This window comes from Festucalex cinctus, chromosome 14 (assembly GCF_051991245.1).
Source record: "Festucalex cinctus isolate MCC-2025b chromosome 14, RoL_Fcin_1.0, whole genome shotgun sequence".
NCBI classification, from domain to species: Eukaryota; Metazoa; Chordata; class Actinopteri; order Syngnathiformes; family Syngnathidae; genus Festucalex; species Festucalex cinctus.
The window spans coordinates 970,001-990,488 of NC_135424.1; the positions used below are offsets into that span (position 1 = coordinate 970,001).

Genomic DNA, 20,488 nt, shown 5'->3' on the forward strand with positions numbered 1-20,488 from the left:
TGACATTGACCCGACACCGATTCTGATTCAATTCCTGGTTTGGTCTGTGACATGTCAGAAAAATCAGCAAAAAAAAATGTTAATCATTATTTTCCAAAGCAAAAGCAGACATAATTTGTCGTGATTTTTTTAAGGCTGATACAGATACCGATTAGTAGTAGTCAAGGAGACAGATAACCGATATTGAAATCCGATATTTCTTTTCAGTAAAAGAGATATTATCGTCAAAATTTTTCAAATTTGTTTTTTTTTTCCTTTTAATCTTAAACATACAAAGAATTGACAGCTTTGTTGAAAAAAATTGAAGTCATAGAATGTCTCCCAAAACGATTACTCGATGATCAAAATAGTTGCTGATGTCAATTAATTGACTAATTGTTGCGCCATCGCCGATGCTGGCCTTAAAAAGCCTTTGCAATTGTTTCGGTAACGTTTAGTGAACGTTAAACGACCATATATGGTCACGCCATATATGCTACTTCCTCATCCACCGGCAGGTTTGTTTGACGGTCATGTCAAATGCCGAAAGTGACGCGTTTAATAGCTTTAGATCTTGCGGGGATCTTTATGTGAGCAATTTGCAGTTGCCACGGTTACCAGATGTTTTTTTTTTATCTTTGTGCTGCGGATCGACACTGACTGACTCCACAAGGAAAAAAACGTCTTTGGAGTTGATTGTGCCGTTTTTTGTACAGTTTAGCGCTCGGCGTGAACCAGGAGATATTCCGGTGACCTCACCGGATCTTTTCTGGTAATTGGTCTTCTTCCGGAAGCTTTCTCGATTCGTGCGCTATCATAACGAGCTTTAGAAGTGAAAATCCTGACTCACGTTGTACCCGATGCATGATGAAAAAAATCCATCTCAAATTGCCGGCACAAAAAAATGTCGCCGCGTCTTCCTGGATGTCACTTAACTTTTGGAGTTAGAAAGTGACAAACTTGACATACTTCAAATTTGACAAAACTCGCACTCGCACTCGCTTTGCCTCTTTAATGACCTCTGGAAATGACCTCTTCAAATCAAAATGGCCGATTTCCTGCATCATTTTAGGGACGACTTTTTTGGTGGGTCTGCTCATGATGGACGTGCCTGCCAATTTTGCATGTTACTCAATACTTTTCGTATCATTGGAAAGTCACCGCTTTCAACAAAAATGGCCGACTTGCTGTACTTTTCAGCCATGGCTTCTTGAGATTTTTTTTTTTGTGGGTCTACTCATGATAAACATGCCTGCCAATTTTCATCTTGCAATGTCAAACCGGCTCCAGTTTTGACCAATTTTGACCATTTTGGGGTATGTATTAGAAATGCAATTATCATTTTGTTTTAATCCTTATTTTTTGTAGAACTGTTTTTTTTTTTTTTTTTTTTTCCATCAATGTTGACCATTTTTGGCCGTGTATTGGAAAGGTGGATGGATTTATTGTTATTTTTTTTTATACTTACTTTTTTTGGGGGAACTGTTTTATTTTTTGTTTTGTTTTGTAATCAAATTTGACCATTTTTGGATGCGTATTGGAAATGTCAATTTATTAACAATTTTTTTTTTAATCCTTATTTTTTGTAGAACTGTTTTTTTTTGTTTTTTGTTTTTTTTCTCTCCCATCAATGTTGACCATTTTTGGCCGTGTATTGGAAAGGTGGATGGATTTATTGTTATTTTTTTTTTATACTTATTTTTTGGGGGGAACTGTTTTGTTTTTGTTTTGTTTTGTAATCAAATTTGACCATTTTTGGATGCGTATTGGAAATGTCAATTTATTAACAATTTTTTTTTTAATCCTTTTTTTTTTTAGAATTTTTTTTTTTTAATCAAATTTTGACCATTCTGGGCTATGTATTAGAAATGCAATTATCATTTTTTTTCATCCTTATTTTTTGGAGAACTGTTTTTTTTTTTTTTTTTGAGTCTGTAATTGGAGCACCTGCGTTGCGATGACATCATCACCTTCGGCGGCGTCCGGTCCAGTTCCTTTGTGGCGTTTGTGTCCGTTTGTTGGTGCGAGTCCGAGGCGGGCGTCCACTCGGAGCGTCGCAAGCGTTTTGTGGGTCCAGACGAGCGTGTGTGCGCGAGCGCGCGCGCGTGCCACCGCCTCGCATCTGCATTGCAGAGGCTGCTGTGGCTCATCGGCGTGCGCTGCCCCTCCGAGACCACCGAATACGCTCAAATACGCACGCGTGTCATCTCACACGACTGCAGTCTACTTGAATATGCCCCAAAAATTAGTTCACCATTTTGATCAACACTTTTATTTGATTATGCTCGCTAGCATGTGCCATGGATTTTTTTGTTTTTTTTGTTTTTTTAGGTATGTGTCTTATACGCACAAAAGTATTGGGACACCAGCAGCAACCTTTTTGTCAGCAATTTTTATTTTTTTATTATTATAGCAAAATGATGCATTTGATCAAGAAACAAAAATCTCATTTTCACCAAAACGATCCGATTCGCTGTTTTACTGGATTTTGTCTGATTTTGCAAAGCCCACAGAATATTGTGTTCTGTTGCTATAAAAACATGGAAACTACCAAAACTAAGATTAAAGTCTCTTCTTCCATCAGGAAAAAAAAAAAAGTCTATTTCATTCTGTTTCCATTTTGCAGCAATTATCAGAAGAACATAACTAAGTTTCATCAATATTCATATTCCTGGTGAAAAAGAGCTAATTTGATCTTTTATACTCTGCTACGTGTGATGTCATCATCAGTCGACAGCAAGAGGACAAAAAAAAATAGCCTTTAAATGTATTAATTGTAGATGACAAATAATCAAGTTATCGTATGTATCCCTTTAAAACTCCATGTTGAAATGTTGAGTTTGCTCCACCCTTTTTTTATTTTTTTTTTCCTTTCAGTTTTATCGATCAACGTGATTGACGAACGTGGAAAGCGATCTTTGTAATCATGTGTTTGATGTTGACTGGATGATGTCGTCTGTGGAAAATCGTTTGCAAAAGGAAAACGTGTGAGTGGAGATGAGAAAGTGTGAAGCTGGACTGTATATTGTCTTCGCACACGCACACACACAGAGCGCCGATTCTCCGCGGAAGGCGAAACCGCCTTGGCTCCGATGTTTTATCGATCCTCCCCCTTTTTTTTTTTTTTTCCCTCGTCCGTCTTGCCACTAAATTGGACGTTTTTCCTCCTCCGTGACTGACGTGTGCCTGCGGGATGCTCGCAAAGACGACGACGGCGGCGGCGGAAGAAGCGTGGAAGCGTTGATCAAACGTGTGACACGCGTGATGCGGGATGGAGGCGGGGCCGTTTCTATGACAACCGGGGGGCACGACAAATAAAGCCATCAAGCCATATATGTACATATATATATTAAGGCTGGGATTCTTTGACTGTCACCATTCAATTCGATGACGATTTTTGGGTCTTTGATTCAGAATCGATTTTCGATTCTCGATTCAACCGATTTTGATTGACAACTGATTTCTGCTTCAATTTTCAGATCTGCACAACATTGTCATGATCGACTCCAGTCTGCTTTGCAAGACAAAATGACAAATAGAGACATTAAAGTGTCTTTTTTTTTTTTTTTTTTTTTAAACTAGAGGTGTCAGTCGATTAAAATTTTTTAGCGTAATTAATCGCATGACTTCAATAATTAACTGACAATTAATTGCACATTAATCGCAGATTTTACATCTCAATTTATATCTAAATTTACAATAAGATGTACAATTTTTATTTCCCCCTAATTTAAATATGGTTTTATTTTTTTAGTCATTGATAGAGTAATTTCATAACATTTCAATAACAAGAAAAAAAGCTAAAAAAATTCATTGATAGAGTAATCTCATAACAATTCAATTAAAAAAAGTTTTTAAAAAAATTCATTGATGGAGTAATTTCATAACAATTCAATAAAAAAAAAAGTTCAAAAAATAAAATATGTACTGTACTGTAAAACCAAACCAAAGTGTGGCTGATTTGTTTTGGTCATTTTTGTGTCACTACAATACGGCATAATTGCATTTGTAAGACGATGATGACAGCTGAGTGCTTTTTTCTTTTCATATTAGGAGCTGCCTAATTTTTAACACGAAGTAACTTGTGAAATTATGCACATTTTCAAAACTGTCAAATACAACACAGCCCCCACAAATATATGCATTTGGCCAAAACATGCCTGCTGAAAATGAAAAAACTAGCCACCAGAGGGTGCTAGAACTGCACACATGGAAATCAACCCGACTTTTTTTTTTTTTTTTTTTTTTTTGGAGCAAACGTCCTTTTGAATATCGTGACGTGACGGCGACGATGTATTGCGACACTTTTAATGTTATCGTTACATCCCGAATATAAATACAAGTTTGCCGATCAAATGCTGTTTTTTGTGCGCAACCATCCCAACCCGTTTCCGATTGAAACGATGGCCGCTTCCCACAATGAAGATGCTGATCACGGTTTTTCTTGTTTGTTTTTGTTTATGTTTCCAGCGTCTCCGACGGTGCCGCCTTTGCGCTCGGAGCATTTCAAGCCGTGTCACGACAAGGACTTGCGGTCCTACTGCCTGAACGGCGGCGAGTGCTTCGTCATCGAGACCCTCAGCGGACCTCACAAGCACTGCAAGTAAGCTCAAAGTAACAAAAAAAAAAAAAAAAACGCTTCCATGCATCAGATGAAAACGTCCGAAAATGGAGCTTGAGACTACGGAAGGTCCGCCAGTTGTCGATAACAAAGCATTTCGACATCAGGTTATTTGAAAGAAGGAATATGAAATCATCTTCGATGGGAAAATAAAAAATAAGCATTCAAATCTTAGCATTCAGCCTTCAGCATTCCCACACAATTTCTCCAGCAATTTAACGTAATGCTACATTGGTATCGGACTACATTTCCCATGATGCTTCGACACGGACACAAGAAGTGGTGGCTCGTTCCCAAAACACGCCTTCTTTTCCCGATTATGGGAATGAGAAGGCAAATGTAAAATTTGGAGAAAATCGTATGCATCGCTATGGCAACAGTGGGATTGGCATGCACAAAAAAAAAATAAAAAAAAATGGTGAAATCTGCAGGGACGTGGGACCCAAAAAAAAAAAAAACGGAACCTCTGGTGGTCACCCGAGTCCGTCATCATTTCCCGTCCGGTTCTGTATCATGTGCTTCCAACCACATCTAAGGAACAGGGCGGCCATCTTGGTACTCCCGCCTCGCAAGCAGACGACTCGATGAAATGTCTGCTTATACGAAGAGATGAGAAATATACAACTCGGAGGCAGTTACGGGTGCTCACGATTAAAAAAAAAATAAATATATATATATAGATCCATCCGTCCATCCATTTTCTTAACTGCTTGCTCCTCACAAGGGTTGCGGGGGTGCTGGAGCCTATCCCAGCAGGCTTTGGGCAGTAGGCGGGGCACACGCCATCCAGTTGCAGATAATAATAATAATAATAATAATAATAATCATGTCATTCCTGATCCCCCCCCTGGCCGAAAAAAAACAAAGATGGCTCCCGGTTTGACTTTGAGGCACGAAGAGGTCAAAGCGGGCTGGCTGCTTTTGTCTGATGGAGCGATCGAGCGAGCGCCTTCAAACGCGCTCGCCTCGCCTCGTCTTAATCCACACGCGAGTCAAGCAAAGTCCACAAGTCTTCGGCCCCTATCGGTGGGGGGGGTGGGGGGGGGGGTGATGTGTGCTTTCCGTCCAAGCGTGCTTGCATCTGTTGCCATGGTGACGACATCATCTTGAGGACGAGGCAGCACTCGAGAGACAAACACTTTTTATCGCCATCATCAACTGGCGTCTTTTTGTGACCTCCGCCAGGGAGCTTTTTCTTTGATTTGAACTCCCACACCTTGTCATGTATTCAATTTTATTTTGATTTTTATGCTTATTATGGCAGCATTTTCAACTCATTCAGCACCAGCTCGACTCATCGGATTCATTTTAAATGCGCATTAAAGTGTAATTACAAAAGCATTTCTTCCCCCATTTTTGCCGTTTATTAACTGGTGTTTATTTTGTACTTCGTATTCATATCGTGATTAAAAAAAATAATAATAAAATCGTGATTTTACCGGGTCGGTTATTGTTTTCCAAAACAGATGTTTGCAAATGTCTTCTTTTGTTGAAACACGGAAGATAATCAGCCTTCATTTATGAAGGACGAAAGAAATCGGTCAACAATTACTGTTGATATGCTGAAATCGGAGGATTTGGACAATTTTCAATGAGGAAGATGGCTCCAAACGATTACTCGATTCTTCAAATAGTTGTCGATTTGCTATACCATGGACTGGTCAAGCAACAATGCAAGCTGAAAACAAAGGATTTGCACCATTTTCAATTAAAAAATGGCTTCAAACGATTACTCGATTATTCAAATAATTGTCGATTGATAATCAATTACTTGTTGATTAATCGATTAATTTTGATAGCTCTACAATGGACTGGTCAAGCAACAATGCAAGCTGAAATCAGAGGATTTGGACCATTTTCAATTAGAAAAATGGCTCCAAACGATTACTCGATTATTCAAATAGTTGTCGATTTGCTATACCATGGACTGGTCAAGCAACAATGCAAGCTGAAATCAAAGGATTTTAACCTTTTTCAATTAAATAATGGCTCCAAACGACTACTCGATTCAAATAGTTGTCAATTATTTGATCATCAATTACTTGTTGATGAATCGATTAATTTTGACAGCTATGCAATGGACTGGTCAAGCAACAATGCAAGCTGAAATCAGAGGATTTGGACCATTTTCAATTAGAAAAATGGCTCCAAACGATTACTCGATTATTCAAATAGTTGTCGATTATTTTATCATCAATTACTTGTCGATTGGTCGTTTAATTTTGACATCTCTAGAATGGACTGGTCACCGGTCGTCAGTGCGCATCAAGCAAAAACATAAGCAAAAAAGTGTTGCCAACTTGTTTGTGCCAGTTTATCGTTTTTCGTTGATTTTCCTGCATTTTGTGGTCTGCCAAACGTTTTTGTGTCAAACAGCTGGACGCTTTAGGAATGAAGTCAAGTTTGACGCGTTGCACAAAAACAAGCGTGATGAAGAAAAAAAAAACAAGCAAAAACGAGCGGCTAACGCGGATCGATACATAATCGCGCAGACAAATTGAGACAAATCAGGTTGCGGCGGTGAGATCAATGCAAAGCTTTAATGGGGATAAACGCACTTTGTGGCTCCATTCGGCACGCAATTAATCATTTTGCACTTGACGGGGCAAAATGAGCTTTTCAGCAGCCATTTCCCGCCACGCGCGTTCCTTAACGTCCTGCGGGGGGCAGCAGTGAGGTGACGCGCGAGTCAGCGCATTTCAAGCGAGTTTGAATGTGATTGGTTCGTTGAGGACACGCCCACAACCCAGTTATGTGTAAGAAGGTATCTAGGTAGCTATCTTTTTTTTTTTTTTTTACTTTTTTTTTAATCCCCCTCTGGAAAATATTGAATAAAAATATTATCAAGGTGGTTTCATTTTTTAATTATTTTTTTTAATCATAAAGCAAAAGACAGAAGATGCTGATGCGACGCCATCCAGCAAAAATCAAAATTTGGAAGCGTTTCAACATTTGCCTTTCGCTAAATCGTTTCGTTTTTCTCCTCAGCGCGTCGCTAATCGTCTCCGCTGAGCCAAAGAAACAACAAATGGGACTTTTTTTTCTTTTTTTCCTACTCGGACTGTTTATCTGTTCCTCCTCACCATAATAAATGACATTCCTGCCTTTAATTTTCTTGCCGCAGGCGAGCGCGGTGACCGAGCAGGTCGAGTTATCGAAGCGAGTCGGCTCGTTAACCTCTGACGGGAGGTCACCAAACGCGCACATTTTGTGCGGAAATTGAAATTTAATGTTGTTTTTTTATTTTTTCATTGTTCTCTGGCGGAATTTGCTGCACTCTGTCTGAATATTCTTCTCAGTAGCGCCCCCTGGAGCCAAGCTGGATAAGTCGACTTCAAGGGACACTTGACTTATTTAGCCATTTTTGGCAGTCAAACATGAATATTTTGCAGATAATAAATGTGATATTTTTACAATTAGTATCTTTAAAAAGACATTTTGCAACTTGCTGTCGACTGAAAATGACATCACAAAGAAGAGCTCCGGTAACCAATCACAGCTCAGCTTGTGAATGTCACATGACCAAAGCTCGAAAACAGGTGAGCTGTGATTGGTTACCGGAGCTCTTCTTTGTGATGTCATTTTCAGTCGACAGCAAGTTGCAAAATGTCTTTTGAAAGCTACTAATTGTACGTGAAAAATTATGAAAATATCAAATAAATTCTAGACAAAATATTGACTTTTTATTGCTATAATGGGCTAAATAAGTAAGTATCCCTTTAAAAAAAATAGTTTGACTAAATGCTGATGAGGTCATCGCAAACAGAACGTAACGAGTGCGCTGAATGTGTTTTGCCAGCCAAATCTTCGTTTGAGTGACGAGCAGACTCGGCTCGTGTTCACATTTCATTTCGTCTTGTACTTGTTGTTGTTTTTCTTTCATGCTTTTGCCCCCAGCAACTTTTTTTATTTTTTATTTTTTTCTGTACTTTCAGTCCGTGTCGCAATCTTGTGCTTACCTTCAATTAGCAACGTGACAGCTTACAAATATTAGGAGCAGGCTGGTGAGGGGAAAAAAAAAAAAAAAAAACGACAGACTCCAGATTTAACGTTGTACATTAGCCGTCAATCAAAATCTTTTTCTTTTTTTTTCTCTTTCTCTGTCTTGGCTCCACTTTGCGGTTATTAGTCGCAAAGCTTTCCCGTCGAACGGCATCGATTTGTCGGCGACTCGATTGCACTTGGATCAAGCGGACGATGAATTGAGCGGCAGGACGCCCGGATCGCATTTATAGATTTATATATTTATATATATCGATTTTAGAGGCCGGTTGATCGCGGCCTTTAATTTTTCATTGATCTGCGCGACCGACCGCCACATCTTCGTCCGTCCGTCCGTCCGTCCGTCCAAGCTCGCCCGTCGATAAATATGACGAATGAATTAGTGATGAGATGAAATCGGCTTCGAGAGGCAATACTGGAAGTGAAGACAAGAGCATAATCGCCTTCTTTTTTTTGTTTTTCCGTACTGCGTTATCGTCCCGACCCGCGTCGATGTGAGCCAAATGATTTTGCAAGTGCGTTATCGAACGACCGTGTTCGTTTTGACGAGAAATGTACATTTAGTTTTATAGTCTTTTTTTACTCATAATTTAGTCATCTGATTGTATCTTAGTTTTCATCCGTTTTTAGTCAACGAAAATAAAGAGAAATTTTAGTCGACTAAATATTTTCCTGCAGCGTACATTTCAACTTTTATACAGAAAATTGCAACGCGCCTATTTGTGACACGTTTAATACAACGTTGTCTTTATTAATCAGTTCAACTAATTCATTCATTCATTCATTAGAATTATTACTAATTACTGTGAGAAATTGCGTGGGAATGCCGAAAGCTGAATGCTTATCAAGTAAAGTGAAAGATACATTTTGTAAAAATGACAAACTTTTCATTGAAGTTTCAAGATAAATGAATAAAAAAGAACTGAGCAGTATCACAGAGCTGCTGGTGTTGATCAGTTGTATGTATGGAAGTGGGCGTGGCAAGTGGGAAAGTTCAGTGTCGGTCCCGTTGAAAATGAATGGCGGGAAAAAAAACAACCTCAAATTGTGCGCGTACTGTAATTAAACGTGGAATCGGACGATAAATAGCCCGGAAGCCGTTCAAATTTTTGAAGCAAGTTGAAATTTGAACGGTGTAAATCGGAAGTATTACGTGGTTGTTGTTTTTCGATTAAAAAAAAAAAAAAAGTGAGGAGAATAAAAATCCAAATAACATATGTGGGATGCTTTCAGCATTCCCACAATTATTATAATAATAAATGAAATCATAATTCATTCATTCATTAACTTATATCTACATATTTTTCGAGATTTTGTCTCGACGTCAGCAATATTCATCTTGCAAACGATAAAACCGGCTCACAAAAAGCAAGAACCAAATTTGTCTTTTTCCTTTTTGTGTACACACACACACGAGATGTATTTTGTGTGCAAAAGACGGCGTGTGCGTGCCCAGGCCGATTATAATCGTTGAATTGAATCGGCGCGAGATGCCAGGCATCAATTTCTGCTGCAGTGCGCCGATCGATGTCGCCCGCTCAATATGCCCTTCATCACTACGCTCACTTTTTTTCTTTTTTTTGTGCCTCTCGCCACTAACTCGTCTTGTCACGCGTTGTTTGTGCAGCTTTTGTCACCGTTGTGGACGTTTTTTTGTGTGTGTGTGCTGATCTATTCTCTTGTCTCGCTTTTCGCTTTTCTATTCTTAGCGCATTGAATCCATTCACGGCCGTTTGCGGGTCACTTCCTGGACACGTTTTGGAAATATAGACCAGGCCGAGATGGAGAAAATGGAGAGAAAAACAAAACAGATCCATGGAGAAAGTTTTGCCTCCAATATTTCAACTATTTTTCATGTAATTGTCGTGGTCACGCCGGAGACGAGACGAGGCGGTCGAGCGACGTTCCTCGTTTCTTCACATTCTCCGCATTAGCTGCAAATCACACTTTTTCTTTTTTATTTGCCTCTCGCTTCCATATTAAAACAAAAATAAAAAATCAGCCCCCCCCCTCCTTACGCTCTGTTGCTTAAACTCTCGTCAGCGACCAATCCCGCCTAACGACGACTTGCATGCAAATGCGACTACTCCGATAAAAGTGCGCCTTGTGTGTCAAAAGACGTCTTTGTTAGCCCGCTAGCATTAGCATTCCGAGCGACGCCGGCGGCCAGGAAGCCGAAAAGCTGCCGGCAGAAGCTTCCGGACTCGCAGGTGGACGCTCGGCTGGAAGCCAAATTGTTTGCTTTGAAACACTTTTTGGATGCTTTTGGGAAATGTTTGGGGAGTGGGCGGTTCTCAAAGCGATGAATGAGATTGTGCGGGTCTGCAAAATGTGTATCTGGTAGCCGACTTCCTGTTTCTGTGTCCGCAAAAGAGCGTCATCATCTCACTCTACTTCCTGCATCCACGCGAGGCCTGACCCCGCCTGACCCCGCGCGACCTCGCCTGACCCCGCCTGACCCCGCCTGACCCCGCGCGACCTCGCCTGACCCTGCCTGACCCCGCCCGCCCCCTTTCTGATTAGTCCAATCGCCCCCAGCCGCCCGCCGCCGTTGACCCCGAGGAGCTCGCCGTTTGATACTTTGCCAACGCGCCGTGAATCAAATGTCAGCGGGGGGGTGGGGGGACCTGTCGGGAAACTTGGTGGCGCTGTTGCGGCCCACTCGATTAAATCCGACGGGGTGTGCAAAGAGGATGAGCGGCGACGCCGTCGTCGCGGCTGGAGGGAGTTGAAGGTCGTGCTCGGGTTTGGGGGGGGGCTGCATCCATTTTAGAAGTGTAAACAATAGATAGACGCGACCACAAAAAGATCCGGAGACGGTAAACATCTGCATGTTGGTGGTTTTGCACGTTTGACTTATTTCTGGATCCTTCTCGGGAGTGTTGGATGTCTCTCAGTCATGTGGCTAACGAAAGATGAACAAGCTAGCCCGTTTAATAGTGGTCAAAATGCAAAGGAAAGTGACCCCCGTGCTAACATGTGGCTAATATTTCAAATTGGGCTCTCGTCTAGGACGTGGCTAATGCTAGGCTAACGGGTAAATCAGTTTAATAGTGACTAAACCACAAGTCAAGGCTACAGATTATCTGATAGACTGTGGCTAATGCTAGGCTAACAAACTGGTGGCTTGAATTGCAGCTAGCTGTGTACCTAATGCTGAATTGCGGCTAATGGGGTTAATGCTAGGCTACTAGGGGCAAAGTGAGGCTACATGTGAGAAAGAAACGTGCTAGCATGTGGCTAACACTTTGCTAGGAAGCTAGCGCTACTAAGAGTGGTCAAAATGTAAAGTAAAGCGACAGATGGGGTCCCCATGCTAACATTTGGCTGTGGCTAATGCTAGGCTAACAAGCCGGTGGATCTAATTGCAGCTAGCTGTATACCCAATGCTGAATTGCGGCTAATGTGGTTCATGCTAGGCTACTAAAATGAGGCTACATGTGAGAAAGAATTAAGGCAAACGTGCTAGCATGTGGCTAACACTACATTAGGAAGCTAGCTTACGTAATAGTGGTCAAGCTACAGCTCCCAATGTTGACATTTCGTAAATATTTCACATGTACAGTACTAGAATGTGGCTAACATGATCATGCGTCTAAGTGGAAGAATTTTTCTTGAAGGCCATCAAGTGTTTAAACGCTCACTTAGACTGTAATTAGCCGCATTTGCATATTTGCATTTGTGTCTTGGTGTGTGCGTGTGTCCGTTCTGTGTGGCGGACTGCTACCAAGCAAATATTAGTCACACCTGCGGCCTCAATTTTTGTGCAGCGTTAGCACACCCGACTGAGACGCAAATACGCACAAAAGCACAAAGCAGGCGCACGCAAATTTGCTTACTGATAATTTGGTGAATGTGGTCAAGTTGCAAGTTGCAAATTGAGTTTCCATTCAGTGTAAAAATTCAAATATGTCGTCAGAGTAACATGCTCATATCTTGTGCATGTAATGAATCCACCAGATTCTGTGCTGCTGTTTCCAAATGTGAGGATGATGTCAATCAAAAGTGAGCGTTATGATCCCACTCTCATAACAAAAAAGGAAAACAAGAGGGAACAAATACAACAGGCGTGTTTTAGCATAACGCCGCGCGCCGATCTTGCAATCAGCTTTATTCCACGGATGATGAATCCGGGCCAGATTGCCACCTTATCGGATTTTGATCGATGGCAGGAACGACGCGCGGGTGCGCCGACTCGTCCTAATTGGCGAGCGAGCGAGCGGGGGAAAATCCACGTGACGAAGATTTGTGGAAAGAAATGCAAAGCGGCGACGCTTGAATATTCATGGCGGCAAATTGGCGACGATTCGCTTGATTGCGTCTCGGGAAGCTTGAAGCACGTTTTTTTTTTTTTTTTTTTTTTTTGGCACACACCTGCGAGATGGCGAGATTGCTCGCCGATTTGGCAACAATGACACGTGATGAGATGGCGGCAGATTGTCGTTTGTGCGATGTGAGTGAAGTTAAAAAAAAAAAGTTGTTGAAGTTATTGGATTATTAGTAAACTACAGAATCGTATTGCATTCACTTGAAGAAAAAAAAAACTTTTTCTGACTAACAGAAAAATGTTTTACTCAATTTACTTTATGACAGAAAAACAGAAAAAATATATTCAGAAAAAAACAAAAAATAAAAAAAAAATACTCAAAAAAACAAAGCTACCCCAAAAATTTGTAAAAAAAAAAAACAAAACAAAAAAACAAAAACAAAATTTTTTGTGTAGTTTTTTATAGTTGCAACTTTAGGATAACGACCCAAAAACATGTATAAACTATAAATACTTAACTAATACTTCTTTATATTGTTTGATTCTTGCTCTTTAAAAAAAAAAACAAAAAAAAAACAGATTGACATATTTGCTATATGAGTACATTGACATACAAACAAATTAGACGTGCGGTTGTGATTAACGTATTTATATGTTTTGTGGGTTTTGGGGGTTTTTTAACATGCAAGAGCATACAGAATACTTTGATTGAACTTGTGATATGAAGAGGTGGCTTAAAGCAATGGTAGTTATTAATTTAAAAAAAAAAAAAAGCGGCCAGCAGCTGGCAGCAGAGTATAAAAGAGAGTAGCGTAACTGGAGTGGCTCAAATGATCCCCTAAGCATGTATCATAATCGGAGAGAATCGTATTGTGTCGTCATTGAAGTGAATCGTATCGTTTCATAATTCAATCTGGAGTGAGTCGTGTTGCAATTTGACTGTTCAATTGGAGTGAAATGTGTCATAATTGACCCGTGATGTCATTCACGGCAATCGTACCAAAAATCGTATTGTGTTGTGTTATAAATTGGAGTGAATCGGTTCATGCCTCGATTGGCCTGGATCGCTAATATTGTATTATAGTATTGCATGAGAAAATTGGAATGAATCGTGTTGACCGCCGGAGAGGATCCATTTCACGGAATCGTATTTCATCTCATCAGATAGCGAGCATCTTCAGGTGCGGTATCGTCGATTTTGCCGGGTTTCACATCTTCAAACTATTTGCTCTCAAAATCATCAGAGAACTGTTGTACTTTTACGAGCCAATTAAATATTGAAGCACTTTAATGTGAGGGCTCTTGTGCTAGAAAAATATCGTTTGTATCAAGACTTTACATTTTGGTCCCCGCTGAATTATAAATGAATCAAGTCCGAGAAGAGAGAACAAGACGATTCAAGGAGACCGAATTATGGTTTTTGTTTTTTTTGTGAGTTTTTTGAAAGTTGAAGGTAGACGTTTGCAGGGGTCTTAAATCTTTCATTGCCGCCAACGCCGTATTTCAGGCTGTTTTAGACCATTTTTGACTGATTTTTTCAAGACCCACATAACTAGGGATAGACCGATTATTGGTACCGATATTTGTCCGATTAAAAGCCGGAATCTCACTGAGAGTTGAATGCTTGCGATTCGCGAATATAGCAAATTGATGGTTTTCATCAGGATGTGTTCACAATTTTTGCAAACAATTTTCAAACAATTTTTCAATGCCTACGAAGATATTTTGAAACATTTTACAAACCCTGACGAAAACCCCAAATGACATACTTTATATACATTTGTTACTCAGTTAAAAAAAAAATTAAAAATAAAAAAAAACTTTTTATTTATGAATGTATTTCAATTTCCACTATATAAAGAAATAATAATGACACTAAAAATTTCCTATAATTTTTACATACATTTGTTACTCAGTTAAAAAAAATAAAATAAAAAAATATGGATGTATTTCAATTTCCACGATATAAAAAAATAATAAGTGGTGAGATGTTGGAGGCCGGAACAAATAAATGGCATTTCAATTCATTTCAATGGGAAATATAGATTTGATATTCGGATAAACCAGCTGGCAGCTACCAGCTAGCTTACGGAACTGATGAACTCATTAAAACGTGTAAATACGTTTTTAAATTCTTAAGTCCCCAAAACGTGTTTTTTTTTCTCTTTTTTTTCCATGCAACCGCATACAGAAGGCTTTGCTGCAGCTTCTGATTTGAAGAGGTGGCTTAAAGCAATAGTAGTTAGCGGCCAGCAGTTGGAAGCAGAGTATAAGAGATCAGCCAAGGCCATGTTGCAACAAGCTCTTTTTGCCAGTGTTTTTGACAAGTTTGTGAATAATGCTGAAACTTAGTTATATGCTAACGCTAATTGCTGCAAAACGGAAACGGATACAAATATATTTTTTTTTCCTGATGAAAGAAGAGACTTTAATCTTTCTTACGGTCGGTCTCTTGTTTTTAGAGCAATAGGACGCAGTATTCAGTAGGACTTGCAAAATGAGTCCAAATCCAGTCAAACAAGCCCGTCAAGGAAACGCTGTACCTTGTCCCCGTGCTGCTGTTGAATATTCATCACGTGATCAGAGGTCACTTCCTGTCCTCGGCACGGGCCGGCCGGCATCACCACGGCAACGGCGAGGAGATCGAGCGAGCGAGCGAGTGAGCGAGCGACTTGCAGTCGGAGGCGAGAGTCGGGCCCGCCCGCGGGGAACGCGACAGGCGTGACCTCGCCGTCCGGAACCTTCACCTTGTCTCGGCCCAGCGCTAAATATTCCCGGCAAGTGTTGAAGGCCGAGCGGGCCAGACGAGATGCGGCCGAGCATGACAACGATTCGACCGCGACTCGCTATCGTCACACTCATTTTGAACTGGAAGCTCGTTCTGTTGTGTAGCTCATGCGAACAGAATTTTTCGCAGGATCATGAAGATAAGTCGGATTTACCGGACTAGAAAAAAAAAAAAAAAAAAAAAAAAAGATATTTTATTATATTATTATGATATTATATATTATTTTATGTATTTATTATATTATATTATTTTATTTTATGTTATATTTACATAATTTTTATTATTATTATGTATTAAATTTATTATAAATTTAAATTAAATATTATGAATTTATTATTATATATATTATATTATATATTAATTATATTATATTATATTATTTTATGTTATTATATTTACATAATTTTTAGTATTATTATTTATTACATTTATTATAAATTTAAATTAAATATTATGAATTTATTATATATATATATATATATATATATATATATATATATATATATATATATATATATATATATATATATATAATATTATATAATAAATAGTATTTAATATTATATAGTAAATAGTATTTAATATTATTAGTTATTAATAATTTAATTATTAAATTAAAAATTTAAATTTTTAATTTAAATTAATTTTTAAAAAACAACGCAAACATACGAAATGCTAACTGAGTTCAAAGCAAACCTGTTGAAGCAGCATTGAGCTGCTATGCCGCACACAAATAAAATAAGTTGCCAAAAGAAGTCAAGTGTCAAGTCAGCCCCCCCAGTAAAAGCATGCTTAAAAATCAATGTTCCAAAATTGTTGAGTAGTTTTAGGAAGTGTCTTTTTTTTACTTCTTTGCTTTGCTTTTAAATGTCAATTCGACTCTAAATGTTTTTAATATGTTGTATTTTTTTAACTATATAAATAAAAGCTGCCTTGCTACAGAGGTTAGCTCACTTAGCAGAAAGCTAACGACAATCAGACCGACTGATGCCCTGTGAATGATGCTAACATGGGCAATAATTCAAATACGGTTGTTTACCAAGACTAATGCTAAGCTAACATGTCAAAACACAAAACTATGGCAAGGCTACAGACGTGAACAAACGGCTAACATAAATATTAGAAAGAAAAGAAAAAAAAAGATGACATGCCAGAGTCTAGCTAATGCTAGTCAACCCTATGCTAGCTCTCCTAAGCGTGTCTAAAAATAAAAAGTGAGGCTACTGATGTACCAAAATCCATCGTTTGCTTTAAAAAAAAAAAAAAATCACAAGACTTCACAGGTGGCTAGCCCAGACAAGGCAAGGTAGCTAAGCTAAGCTAAACTAAGCTAGGCCTTTGTGTTTGCGCCCGGCGGCGGCGGCATCGTAACGTCGGCGCCGTCCCGACTCCTCAGACGACATTAATCCACTTTCACGCTGACGTGTGGAAAGTCGCGTTCGCCGCCTCTGCCCCGCTAATAACTCGCGTTGCCGATTAATCTCCTCATTAGTCATTCGCGCGCGCTCCAGCTACATGCTAATTCTCCTGCGCGCGCTCGGCAGGTGGAGATGATCGACTAGCGCCTAAAAAACTCTTTTGCTTTCCACAAAAACAAACACTCTTTCTATTTGCAGTTGTTGCTATTACTCAGACATCAAGCTAAAAAAAAAATGCTAACAAGTATGCACAGTTAGCTTGCTAGCCCCTGTGATCGAAAACGATGACATCATTCCCCCAAAAATTTATTTTTGACTCCATCATAAATCAACTCGGTCATGCACACGACGGCCATTTTACACAAATGATCTCAAGTCATCGATGTCAGTCGCGCCCGTCGCACGCTAATCCAACACGGGGAGCACGATAATCTGCGTTTAAGCCGCCATGTCGCGCGCGTCGATAACGATCGTCAGGCCACGCTAACGTTTTTCCCGCGTCGGTGTCGGACGAGCGAGACTAACCCGATTAGCCCCCTTTGTTTAATTAAAGTGTTAACACGCCAACCTCATTTCCCCCCCCCAATTTTTTTTTTACATCCAGTGTGCACTAATCTCCCGCGCGCGGTAGCCCTCCGGCAGCTAGCTCGTTAGCGCGCGCGGAAGGGAAAGAAGTGGGCTGATGTTGATCCTGCGTGTCCCATTAACGAGAACAATTAAGATCTTGTCAGCACAGTCGAAGTCATTCCGGGGTTACGTTGACTTTTCGCTTCAAAGCGCTAACGTGGCTAAGCTAATTGACTCCAACGAGCTGAATGGGACTCCCAATTAAATGCGAAACTTTGGAATTTGGTGCAGGTTTATCATGAACAGTACCTAAAAAAAAAAAATCTCAAGAAGTCATACCTGATAAAACTCAAGAAGTCGGCCATGTTGGTTAGACGTGGGCCATTAAAGCCCTGTTTGACGTATTGTTGAAATGAAATTTGGTACACGTTTATCATGAACAGACCCACAAAAAAAAACGTCTCAAGAAGTCATACCTGATAAAACTCAGGATGGCGGCCATTTTGGTTCAAAGTGGTCCATTTAGCCTGATTTTGACCTTTGACCTTTGAACATTGAAATTTGGTGCACAACTCTATCATAATCAAACCCACAAAAAAAAAAAAAGTCTGATGAAAGCATGGTCGGCCATTTTGGTTGAATGTGGTCATTTTAGTCTCATTTTGACCTTTCACACTTTTTTGAAAATTTAGCCCTGTTTGACGTAGTAACATGACATTTGATGCACATTTATCATAAACAGACCCACAAAAAAAAAAAAAGTCAAGAAGTCATACCTGAAAAGACTGTGGATGACGGCCATGTTGGTTCAAAGTGGTCCATTTAGCCTGGTTTTGACCTTTGAACATTGAAATTTGGTGCACAACTCTATCATAATCAAACCCACCCAAAGAAAAAAAGTTTTGATTGAATGGGGGTCATTTTAGCCTCATTTTGACCTTTGACACTTATTTGAAAAATTCAGCCCTGGCAGCCAGTTTGACGTAGCAACATTGAAATTTGGTACACAAATCATAATCAGACCCACAAAAAAAAAGTCTCAAGAAGCCATATCTGAACAGACACAGGTGGTCAGCCATGTTGGTTTCAAGTTGCCACTTTGGTGTTATTTAGTCCATTTCCAGGAGTCCTTCAACCGCTGGAGATTTTTGTCCGATTGCTCGGAAAAGTGAAGCTCTTCTACGAGACGGACGGATTGTCAACAATTTAGATTTTTTTTTGTGTGTGTGTGGGCCGAGAAGTAAAGCAAAGTAAATCTTTGTTTGGAGGTTATGTGAGTTCACATTCATCAGTGCTGCTCTCAGCTTTCATTTTTTGGTTGCACTTTTGGCCTTGGCGAAGGTCCGTCGCGTTTTTGTCTTCAGCTCTTTGAGTGATCAAGATTCCATTCCAATCTTTGTCTTTTTATTTTTTTCACCTTTTTGTGAAGGTCCATTTATGAGAAATGTGCGCGTGCGTGTTACATAAAGCCGTGTTTGCCAAGCAGCGCGTGAGTGTGACCCGACTCGCCATGCAATCTTACATAACACGCACACACACGCACACACATATACCGGGACGTACGCGCGCACACACATTTTCCACCTTTGAAGTTTGTGCACGCGTGCTCTTCTCATGAGATTAAAAACCAAAATAAACAAACGTTTTGGAGCGTACTTGCAAATGCATTGTGGGATTTTTCGGCACAGAAGAGCTTCCGAGCGGTCCGCGCGGAACGTCACCCTTGACCTCAATCGAACGTCATCCACACGCGGGCGGGGATGAAATGTATGGAGGACCAAAACTGCCAAATAAATAAATACATGACTAAATCAATCAATCAATCAATCAATAAATAAGGTTATTACACCAGAGATTGAATTAATAATAATAATAATAATAATAATAATAATAAACTAAAATAAAAAAATAAAAATTCAATCAATCAATAAAACGTAAATAAAATGAAGCATTCATTAAATATCTAAAACTAACTAGACTAAGTGCAAATTCTGGAGAAATTGTGTGGGAATGCTGAAAGCACATTGAGAGATAAAATTATGAAGTGACGACCGCCTGGTTACTGGACGATGCGATTTACCAAATGTGCCACCGAGCAGTATCAGACACTTGTGCTAATGATGATAATTTATTTTTATAGAAGTGGGCGTGGAAAGTGATATGTTATATCCCATTGAAAATGAATGGGGAAAAGTTGATATTAAATGTTAAATTGTGCAAAATTGTAAGTAATGTGGAATCAGATGATATAATTTTTTAAGTTAGATGAAATTTGAACAATGTAAATTGGAAGTATTATGTGGGAGTTGTTAGACGGCAAAAAAAAAAAGTGTGAAGAATAAAAATCACAATAACATATGTGGGAATGCTGAAAAGCATTACAATAAAAAAATTAAATAAATAAAAATAAATAAAAAATAAATACAAAAAATAACAGAATCACCCTGAAAACTAATTAAAACTAACTAAATTAAAAAGAATACTCAAAACAAAATTAAAACAAACTAAAATGAAAAATTCCAAAACTATAATAACCCTTGATGACAGCAATCCTGTTTTTAATGACTTTTTAGTTCCAAATTGAAAGCCGAGCCGTGCACGCGCGTCGGCGCGAGGACAGCCATCGCCATGGAAACGGCCACAGAGGTGGCAGCCGCCTTTTTTAATCGCCCGCGGGGACGTCGGAGGGAAAAAAAAAAAAAGAAGAAGATGAGACCATATCAAAGAAATAAACGACACCTCGAAGATGTCGCAAATAACGGGAGAGGAAATAATAAACGACATCCCGGCGCCAAAAACGAGCCTTCGTTTGTTTCACTCAATGTCAAAAGCGCAAAAAACGAAAT

General features: G+C 39.4%; 1 protein-coding gene across 1 annotated transcript in view; it reads left to right on the top strand.

Annotated features, from left to right (window-relative positions):
* nrg3a (neuregulin 3a) overlaps positions 1–20,488 on the top strand; it is a 142,570-nt gene that overhangs the window by 99,601 nt on the left and 22,481 nt on the right. Inside the window, exon 2 of the mRNA XM_077494563.1 lies at positions 4,450–4,582. Within this exon, the coding sequence (XP_077350689.1) occupies positions 4,450–4,582 (133 nt within the window). The remainder of the gene's footprint in view (positions 1–4,449; positions 4,583–20,488) is intronic.